General features: G+C 53.4%; 1 protein-coding gene across 1 annotated transcript in view; it reads left to right on the top strand.

Annotated features, from left to right (window-relative positions):
• Positions 1–10,059, top strand: part of VIT (vitrin) — a 147,609-nt gene extending 137,550 nt beyond the window's left edge. Inside the window, exons 11-13 of the mRNA XM_045287027.1 lie at positions 1,046–1,272; positions 4,655–5,168; positions 9,845–10,059. Coding sequence (XP_045142962.1) covers positions 1,046–1,272; positions 4,655–5,168; positions 9,845–10,023 — 920 coding nt within the window. The 3' untranslated portion in view covers positions 10,024–10,059. The remainder of the gene's footprint in view (positions 1–1,045; positions 1,273–4,654; positions 5,169–9,844) is intronic.
• The last annotated feature ends 815 nt before the right edge of the window (positions 10,060–10,874 follow it).

The following is a 10,874-nucleotide window of genomic DNA, read 5'->3' on the forward strand; positions in this document are numbered from 1 at the left end:
AAGAAGTAATTATAAATTGAGAGAACAGCCCAGCCCAGTCCAACTCCAATCCATGTGTCTGACACTAGTCCAGACTCACACAGTCACATGCAATGATACGGACTGCGGGAAGAGCTCAGGCTGGGGAGTGCAAAGTCTTGTGGATCCAGCGGTGATTGGGGCATCTCCATGACTCTGGCAGCAACCAGGGTCAGCCAGCAGGAAAATGAAGGCAGAGGGGGTGGGGAGAGGGGAGGTTCCCAGAACCCTCCTTATGAGAAGGTCACGCCCACAAAGTCGTGACCTGATTGACAGGCTAAACTCCTCTCCTACACTTTGATAGATCTTCAAGTTGACATGTAATTATGTTAACTGCCACAAGATGGTTCTGGTCAACAGGCAGAGAAGGGTCCTTTTTTCCCTGCCTGAGCAAGTCACTCTCGCTTGCTTGCTTTCTGGTCACCTCGTTTTTTTTAAAAAAGAGACTATTAGAAGCCTTTAATGAATACTTAAAATGAAACTGGGACAGGAGTGAATGTGCATGTCTTCTTGGACGTCTTTGTGCTATACTCAGCTCCTTCTCCATCCAAATGGCAGGAGTGGGCCCCTCCGCCCAGCTGGGTCACAGCTGTTCTGTCCCTGAAGAGGGGATGCAGCAGACAGAGACACCTAATGTGCCTCAAGCGCACACAGGAGTCTCCGGGCCAGCCACACAGTGCATAATGGTAATTCATGGGCTGCCCAGTCCTGCAGGCTCCCACCTTAGCCATGAGATTAAAGTACTACCAGAGTCTCTGTGTGGCCATGTGTTGGTGCCTGGTCTGCATTTTCTATATGGTCTCCTGTCTCCCAGCCTCCCCTGTGGCCCAGGGAAGCAGAGTAACCTGGATGCTTACGATGGAGAGCTCAGAAGGATAGAATTCTGCATGCTGAGGATGATGTCATTGAAGGAGAAGCAGCAGATAGAAGCCGGCCCAGTCACAGCCCATCAGAACCCTACAGAACAGGGCAGCGAGGGACATGCGCACAGGTTGGGTCATTTCAACACGTTCCCTCTTTCTTCCAGGCCGAGCGCTCTCCTTTGTGACCAAGCACTTCTTCTCAAAAGCCAATGGGAACCGGCACGGTGCTCCCAACGTGGCCGTGGTAATGGTGGACGGCTGGCCCACAGACAAAGTGGAGGAGGCTTCCAGACTTGCAAGAGAGTCCGGCATCAACGTTTTCTTCATCACCGTTGAAGGCGCCGTGGGAAATGAGAAGCAATATGTGATAGAGCCCAATTTTGCAAACAAGGTACGGCCTTGCCCGGGGTCTGCTCTACCTCCGGGGTCTCTGCACTTTGAAGAGCTGTGCCGCATTCAAAGTGGGGTTCTCCTTCCTCCAAACATGGAATCCCTGTGTCATGAAAGTGACTATCTACTTCCAGAGAAGCAGTCACTGAAAAGCCCTATGGAGTTCTACTCTGACCACAGAGGATCGCCATGGGCTGGGGTCAGGTGGCACTGTGTTGTGTTGGCCCACTTCTACGCAGATAGGCCTCTGGCCACAGAGGTCAGGCTGGCACCTGGATTAACCTCTCCAAACAAAGCTCCGTGCCCTCATGGTAAATCAAGGCCAAGCGCTTCGGGATAGTATTCCTCTCCCAGCCCCAGGGGAGCTAGGGGAGCACCCCCTCCCCACCAACACACCTCACACAGTGGTAAAGAATGCAAAAGTGTAGTTAGGCCACTTAGTAGCATTCAAATGCTACTCCCAGGTTCACTGCAAATGCCTCTGAGGAGAACAGATAGGACTGAGGCTTCCCACGCCCGCAGCATCAACCAGTTCAGCTTGTGTGCTTTCCAGTGGGACACGCATTCACCGCCCCCAAAGAAAAAGTCCCAGCCTAAGAAAGAAAGGGCACCTCAGACGGTTCATCTCGGAGGCCCTTCCAGCTTTCATTGTCTCCATTTGCAAATTGAAGGGTGCTCAGCACCTCACCCCCTATCCAACTACTGACCCCTCCTATCCATCCTTTCCCCTCCACTTCCTTCTGTCAGTCTTGAACCCTAACCACAGCTTCCTCAGGGCTTCGGGCTTGGCCCTCTGTTCTTCTCACTTGGCTTTCTCGCCTCCCCCCACCCCCCTCCTCTGGGTGTTCCTATTTGCCCTAAAGAGACGGTGCCTACACCCTGCACAGAGCCATCCCAGAATGCCTCATCAGCTGCTGAACCCTGAAATTCCTTCTTAAACCCCTCTGCTCTTCCCAAGCCCAATACTGTCCCCGCTGGACTCGGCATCTGGCTTCTCTCCCCAGTTCAATTCCAACTTCACAGTGACAGTCAACTTGGGTTTAGGAAGGGCTCCTCCCAGCTGATGGCCTCCTTCCTCCAAATCTATCCTGGTTCCCATGGCACTCTGACCGACACACAGGCCAACCCACTGGTCTCCCTCCCTTCATGCCCACAGGCCCCACTCTCTCCCCCCCATGACTTGCCTCAGCTGCCGGATGGGCAGCCCTCCCCATCCATTAGCTAGAACTCCGCTGTGCCTGCAGGGCCCACCTCAATACCGTCTCGGTCACGTAAACTTGCCTGGACTCCACTTAGTAGGTTTCCACAAGCCCACTGGAAAAATGTCTCCGAGGAATGCTCTAATCAGTGGCTCTCAACCTGTGGGTCGCAACTCTTTGGGGGTAGAATGACCCTTTCACAGGGGTCGCCCGATTCATAACAGTAGCAAAATTAGAGTGATGAGGTAGCAACGAAAATAATTTTATGGTTGGGGCATCACCACCCCATGAGGACCTGTATTAAAGGGTCACGGCATTAGGGAGGTTGAGAACCACTCATATGGTTTTCCACGGGGTTTTGGAGTGGCTCCGGTTCACCTATAGTCACAGGGCTTGGATTCTCTCTCTGCCTTGTGAGTGAGGCCCGGCCAGGAGGAACGTTAGGAGCCCAGTTACTTCCAGGAGCACCCCAAACGGGTTTCTCGCTGCTGATTTGCAACTGCCTTAAGGGAAGCATTTGTTGTGGTTGGGGATGCAGAGGAGACAGGACGTGCCAGGAGGGAATTTTTCCAGAGCGGCCCTGCAGCCTGCAGGGAGGGGTCCCCTCTGTTTGGAGGGCCACAGTGCTGTTCTCCATGCTCTTGGCGAGATTGCCACAATAAACCCCCACCTCGACACCGCTCCCCACCGGAATCACCACCCGGACGCAGCGTAGGTCTACTCTGTACTCGTGGGGGTCCCTGGCAGTCAAAAGGGATACCACCCAAAGAGGTGTTTTTTGTTTTTTGGTTTCTGGTTTAAAAAAAAAACCTTGTCAAGCTGATGGTGCCCGGCTATCAAAAAGTATAGCGTCTGGGGTCTTAAAGGCTTGAAGGTAATCAAGCGGCCATCAAGCTCAGAAGCAACAAAGCCCACATGGAAGAAGCACACCAGCCTATGCAACCACGAGGTGTCGAAGGGATCAGGTGTAAGGCATCATCAGAACAAAAAATCTTACCATAGTGAATGATGGGGGGAGTGCGGAGTGGAGATCCAAAGCACATCAGTAGGCCACTGGAGATCCCCTTGCAGAGGGGTCTCGGGGAGGAGATGAGCCAGTCACGGTGCGATGTAACAATGATGAGAAATACAACTTTCCTCTAGTTCCTAAAGGTTTCCTCCCCGCTCCCACTACCATGACTTGAATTCGATCTTGCAAGGCTGGCTAGACCAGAGGAGGTACACTGGTACAGATAGGAACTGAAAATACAGGGAATCCAGGATGGATGAGCCCTATAGGACCAGTGGTGTGAGTGGCAAAACAGGGAGGGTAAAGGGAGAATGGGTAGGAAAGAGGGAACCGATTACATGGAACTGTGTGTGACCTCCTCCCTGGAGGACAGACAACCGAAAAGTGGATGAAGGGAGACGTCGGACAGGGCAAGATATGACAAAATACCCATTTATAAACTATCAAGGGCTCATGCGGGAGGGGGGAGCGGGGAGGGAGGGGAAAAATGAGGACCTAATGTCGGGGGTTTAAATGGAGAGAAAATGTTTTGAGAAACGATGTACAAATGTGCTTTACACAATTGATGTGTGTATGGATTGGGATAACAGTTGTATGAGCCCCTAATAAAATGTTAAAAAATAAAAAATAAAAAAAATAAAGCTACAGGAAAAAAACAAAACAAAAAACCTTGTCATAAGGGAATTAAACAGAGGCCCAGTCAGGAAGACACAGGAACTCAAATCTGCCTGGCTTAAAAACCTGAGCCCTGCCCTCTGGACAGCCCTGCCTGTATCTGTTGACTTGACCCAAGCTTGTTCCAGAGGGGTGGAATGTAATCCTCTTCAGCAGGGGTGCCCACCACTGCCCTCTGGTGGCTGACTGCCAGTCCCAGGGAGTGGCAAGCCCTGCCTGGGAAGCTGCAGTCTTCCATTCTTATCTCCCTGTGGATTTGGGTAGCAGGTGGCTTTTCACCAAGCCCCAGCTGAGGGAGTCCTGGGAGGCTGGGAGGGGGGCTCTGCCCCGGTGAGTGCCTAATTGGGTGAACTGAGATGGAAAAGGGGTATTCGGAGAATCCGGGTTGAAAACTAGAAGTCTGCGTGCTTCTTGGGCTGCCCTGGTCATCCACGGCTGGCAGCAGGCGGGAGGGGTTGTCGCAGGCCTGGTGATGGTCCTAGCCCCCTGTGTCTCCCCAGGCTGTGTGCAGAACAAACGGCTTCTACTCCCTCAAAGTGCAGAGCTGGTTCAGTCTGCACAAGTCCGTGCAGCCCCTGGTGAAGCGGGTCTGCGACGTTGACCGGCTGGCCTGCAGCAGGACCTGCTTCAACTCGGCCGACATCGGCTTCGTCATCGACGGCTCCAGCAGCGTGGGCACCAGCAACTTCTACACAGTCCTCCAGTTCGTGGCCAACCTAAGCAAAGCGTTTGAGATCTCCGACACAGACACGCGCATCGGGGCTGTGCAGTACACCTACGAGCAGCGGCTGGAGTTCGCGTTTGACCAGTACAGCAGCAAGCCCGACATCCTGAACGCCATCAAGAGGGTGGGGTACTGGAGCGGAGGCACCAGCACGGGGGCGGCCATCAACTTCGCCCTGGAGCAGCTCTTCACCAAGTCCAAGCCCAACAAAAGGAAGCTCATGATCCTCATCACAGACGGGAGGTCCTACGACGACGTCCGGATACCAGCCATGGCCGCCCACCAGAAGGGTAAGCTGGCATCTCTGGGGTACCTAAACCAATGGGATAAGGGAGGTGCTGCTGTTTTATGAGGGTCCTTGAGGGGGGCAAACAGTTCATGCACTCGGCTGCCAACTGAAAGGTTGGATGTTCCAATTAACCCAGAGGCACTTGGAAGAAAGGCCTGGTGGTTTTTGTCTAAACCATCAGCTTTCGAAAACCCTCCGGAACACAGCTCTACTCTAACCCCCACAGGGTCTCTGGGAGTCGAAGTAGATTCAAAGGCAACTGGTGGTCTGGCAATAATTGGCTTGAGGGCCACTTAGTTCGATGTGCAAAACCACAGAGACTATTAGGGGTACCACTCAGCCCAGCAGGGCCCCCTGAACCAGACCAGTGGGGAGCATGTTTGTTTCCCAGAGGGCATCAAAAGCCCCAGGCCTGTGGGTTGCCTGACACCCTACAGGAGCCCTGGGAGCACCGGGTGTGTGGGGGGAGTAAGCATTGGGCTGCTAACCTCAAGGTGAGTGATTCAAACCCACCAACAGCTCCCTGATAGAAGGATGAGGCTCTTGGCTCCTCTAAAGACTTACAGACTCTGAATCCCCATGGATAAGTTAACTCTGTCCTATAGCGTCTCCCATGAGTCAGAATCAATCCACAGGAGTGGGTTTACATCCTGTAGGAGCTCCGGAGGCACAACAGTGAGGCAACCAACCAAAAGGTTGACAGTTCAAGCTCACTGCCATCGAGTTAATGCTGACTCATCGTGACCCTGCAGGACAGGGTAGAGCTGCCCCTGTGAGTTGCAAGACTGTAACTCTCGATGGGAGTAGAAAGTCCTGTCTTTCTCCCAGGGAGCGGCTGGTAGTTGAGAACTGCTGACCTTGTAGCGAGCAGCCCAACTCCACCACAGCCTATCCCAAGAGAGGACGTAGCGGTCTGCTGCTGTGAAGATTTAAAACCGTCAAGGCCTTTAAGCCTCCTGGGCCAGTCTACTCTGTCCTATAGGGTTGTATGAATCTGAATTGCCTTGTTGCAAGGGCTTCAGTTCGGTTACATCCTACACCCTGAGTCCTTTCACACGGAAGTGCGATGCTTTAAACAAGAATTCAGTTCATCCTAAAGCATGCCCAACTGTGTTGGTCCCCCTTAATGAAAAATACTACTTATTAATAAGTGGCTATTATAAAAGATGCTGAGACTGGATGACAGCACTACAAGAATTATTGTCCAAAACATTTCAAAGACATTTTTTCATATACAAATGCATAAGAGGGCATCAGAAAGTTGAAAACTATGATAAATGAGCAAAACCTTTTTGAAACTTGTTTATAAAAACAGTCACATGCATGTCCTTTGTGCAGACTCTACATAAAGTCACGGGGATTTGTTTGTTTGTTTCTTTCTTTCTAAAGCGCCATAGCATGCGAGCCGCACGCGACCCTAATCACAGTGTTGACATAAAAGGATGGTGAGCAGTACATGCATGGAGGCCAAGGGCCTACAGAGGAGTGCTAGTGCGTAGGACTTGCCTTCTCTCTGCTTCTCGGCCTACACTTCATCTGCGTTACTTTGCAGGATTGTCTATGTGCTTACAAGTGGCTTGCAATCCGTCCTGAAAGGAGGGGGCATGAAATAAACCAGCCATCGTGCATCAGCAATGACCGCTTCTGACACCCCAAATAACAAGACTCCAGTGCAGGCTCATGCTTCCCGTGGCCACATTCAGCTGGGTGGGGTGTCCCATGGCCACATGCCAACAGTCCCCATGCCCCTTGGGCTGGCACCAGCAGTGTGAAGATGGTTGAGGACGCAGAAGCAAGCTGCTCAAAGTCCCAGTGTGAGTGGGGTTACGTGCATAGGCCAGTTCTAGACAACAAGCACTGGTCACTCCTGCTTTCCCCACACACCTACCCCCTGCCTCCTGGTCACCTCTCCCGACACTTCTTTTCCTAACTGGATCTCCTTTGGGATGCGCCCTCAGCCTGTCCCTGACCCGACCAGCAAGAGAATTGTCCAGGGAGCTATCAGTGACGACATGATCTGGGGAAACCTGCAAGTCATGGGACCATTGGGTACAAATTTCCTGGAGCCAGGTTCCTGCTCCACCGACCGCTAAGACTTGTCTGAAAGTCAGGGAGCATTTCGTCCCTGGGAGCGTGGAAGCAGGGGCTGACAGCCATCTGTCAGAATTGCCTGTAGAAGGCAGGCAGACACAAAGACCTGGAAGCTACATTTCTAACCCTGCTTGTATTGTCCTTATTGGGGACAAGCCTTGCCAACTCTGAGCAGAACAACAGCCTGTCAGTCTGAGTCTGCCCTGCAGTGAAGCCACCCCCAGCTCCCAACCTCATAGCAGGATTGTAAAGCTACAGACCGGCCCTTCCCAGTCATGACCGTGTTCAGAGGAAAGTCATTGGCGATGAGAAAAGCAGCTGGGGGATGGAATGCCACTCACTGGGCCACCGCTGAAAGCAGCTTTCACCAGAAGCTTGTGGGCAGGTTTGGCTCTGCAGTCAACAGGAGAAGGTGCTGGAGTGTGGGAGGCAGGGTCCCGTGCCCGGTGGGGGCCACACCAGGCTCTGCCCTCTGTGTGAGCTGGAGTCAGGGGCAGGCTTTTGTTGACCAGTGGCCCCGGCTCAAATCCAGAATCATCCACTAAGAACGGATGCCTAAGCTGAGAAGCCCAGCCTCTCTGCCCTCCCTGCGACATCTATGGGGCCCTCCCGCCCGCCCTTTGCCTTTTTTACAGCTCAGCACCTTTATTCCCACTGTCCTCTCTCCCATCCACACCAAGACACATTCAGTTCCCACCTGCACGCCCCATCCGGAAAAATCCTCCTTAACCCCAAGGTGTTGCTTCAGTTACCACCTGCCTCCTCCCCTTCACTGCCAAAAGACTAGCTGTACCTGCTGGGTATCTAAGGAGCCCTGCTGATGTAGTGTTTACACATCGGGCTGTGATCTGCAAGGTCATCAGTTCAAAGCTACTAGCAGCTCCATGGGAAAAGACATGTTTTTCTACTCCCTTCAAGAGTTACCATCTCAGAAACCCACAGGGGCACTTCTACCTGGCTCTATACGGTATGAACTCGATGGCTATGAGTTTGGATTTTGGTTTGGCTAGGTAATGCGAGCGGTTTGCAATTAGCTGCCAATCTCAAAGGCTGTTGGTTCGAGCCCACCTAGTCTCTCCACGGAAGAAAAACCTGGCTCTACTGCTTGGGAAAGGAGTGCCCAGGAAGCCCGGTGACGCAGTTGTACTCTGAAACACTTGGGGGCACCCTGTGTGGCAACTGACAACATGCCTGCTCTCTCCACGTCTCCGTTCTTGTTCACTGTCTCCTCCCAGCAGTTTGCTTGTTCTCTCCACCTACCACCTCTTCTGCCAAACTGCTCCGACCACGGCCTGGGGTTGGGGTTTTGTTGCTTGTTTTCGTCCCTTCCTTCGTTGCTGTGGTTGTTAGGTGCCATCAAGTCGGTTCTGACCCCATAATGACCGACCCCACGCACAACAGAACACAGCCCTGCCTGGTCCTGTACCAGCCTCACACGTATCCCTTTGCTTTGAGCCCAGTGTTGCAGCCACGGTGTTCATCCGTCCATCTCGTTGAGGCCTTCCTCTTTTTTGATGCCCCTCAACTTGACCGAGCATGATGTCCTTCTCCGGAGACTGATCTCTCCAGAAACGATGTCCAAAGTACGTAAGGTCAAGTCTCACCATCCCTGCCTCTAAGGAACACGCTGGCTGTACTTCTTCCAAGTCAGATCGATTCATCCTTCTAGCCGTCCAGAGTACTTTACATATTCTGCACCAGGCCCACAATTCAAATGCATCGACTCTTCTTGAGTCTTCTTTATTTCAACGTCCTTTCCTTTGGTTTCTTTTAAATCCAAGGAAGATTTTTTGTTCTCATCCTATGTGCCCTCCCTGCAGCTTGTAGCGCTGCTGGCAACCCCCCTCACTGGAAGTGGTGGAGCAGGGGCTGGCTAGACCAGACCACCAGTCCCAGGGCACCTGTGCAGGGTTCCTGCCCTGGAGAGGAGACTGGACTCCGGTTTCGAAACCAAAGTCAATTCCAGCTCCTGTCAACCCTGTGAGGCTGAGTAGAGCTGCCTGGCACAGTTTCTACTGCTGTAATCTGTACTGTGGCGGACTGCCACACCTTTCTTCCTCCGAGCAGCTGGTGAGATCTGAGGCACAGACCTTGTGGTTAGCAGCCAAGCACTTTGCCACTGCGCCCCGAGGGACTTCTGGAGTCACCCTCAAACGTAAGGCGATTCCATTCCACTGTGGTCGTTAGGCAGTTGTTGAACTGATTTCACTGCCTTCGCCACTAGCTGGGCCCTGTCCCTAAGCAATCCTCCCCTCCGCCTGCACTAGGGGGTGGAATTCTTGTCACATGCTGACCCTCATCTGTCCGCTTCCCCTCCGCCCGCAGAGAAGACTCTGAACAGCTGCAGGCAGCAAGGCTACCATTTTGTTCCTGCTGGCTCCTCGGTGAGCCGGGGCCTGAGTGGTGCATGGGTGAGTGGATGGATGCAGGGATAAAGAATGGTATTGGAGCATAATTCTGGAGACCCGTAGGGAAGCCTTTGGACATCTTTGGCTGCACTTGTAGTCAGCGACCCACCAAGCAAAGGAAGGCGCTGCGTCCTTGGCAATGCCCTTTCCTGAGGTCCCTTTGCCCTTGTCCCCGCAGGAATAATCACCTACGCGATTGGCGTTGCCTGGGCCGCGCAGGACGAGCTGGACGTCATCGCCACCCACCCTGCCAGGGACCACGCCTTCTTTGTGGACGAGTTCGACAACCTCTACAAATCCGTCCCCCGGATCCTCCAGAACATTTGTGCAGAGTTCAACTCCCAGCCGAGAAACTGAGCTCCGCACAGGCTGAGCACCGGCAGAGGCTGCCCCACGGAGCGTCCGCTGAACGCCGTCCCCACCCCCACGCCCCGCTACCCGCCACTCACCCCGTGTAGAGGGGCAGACGCGAGGCTGGAGGGCCGGGGGTGCAGGGGCGCTCTCATTCTTCTTGGATGAGGCCTCCTCGCCATCGCTTTTCAAACTTCAAACCCCGGAGTTAGAAGGAGGCCTGTCAATGTGTAGATACCCCATTGCAAGGACACCCCATTGGGAGGGGCGCTGGGCATTCCGATGGTTGCTTTCAGAATAAATGCTGGGGATCCAGTGCCGCCCTCTGGCAAGTTTGCTTACACAGAGCTTGTGTGCCTTTTTCCTTGACTCTCAGTAGAACTCAGTATGCCATGATCTTATGGGATCTGCCTAATGAAATGTTTGCCAGGATCGCCTGCACTCCTGCTGGCGCTCCACCAGGTGGGAGGGGCACCCACCGTGTGACCACACCCCCACGGGGCTACAGAGAAAGGGTTGTGGCAGCACAACTTTTCCTGGACCGCCTCCCTGTGCACTTGCCTCTGTGTCCCCTGAGAGTGCAAAGGGTTCGTGCACTTGAGTGTGTTTTGAGGTCAAGTTAACCCACCCGGATGTGCCTTGGAGCGCTGCTGGCATAGTGGTTAGGCTGCTAGCCACAGGGTCAGCAGTTCGAAACCACCAGCCCCTCCAAGGGAGAAAGCCTTGGCTTTCTATCGACTCACATCAAGAGTTACAGTCTCAGAAACCCACCCGGGGCAGTTCTGCCCTGTGCATGAGTTTGGTATGGCTTTCGGAGATGTGTCGCGGAAGAGAGACCTGGTGGTCTTCGTAAAGTG

Source organism: Echinops telfairi, unplaced genomic scaffold (assembly GCF_000313985.2).
Source record: "Echinops telfairi isolate 266 unplaced genomic scaffold, ASM31398v2 ScPeMD7_10;HRSCAF=50, whole genome shotgun sequence".
Lineage (NCBI taxonomy): Eukaryota > Metazoa > Chordata > Mammalia > Afrosoricida > Tenrecidae > Echinops > Echinops telfairi.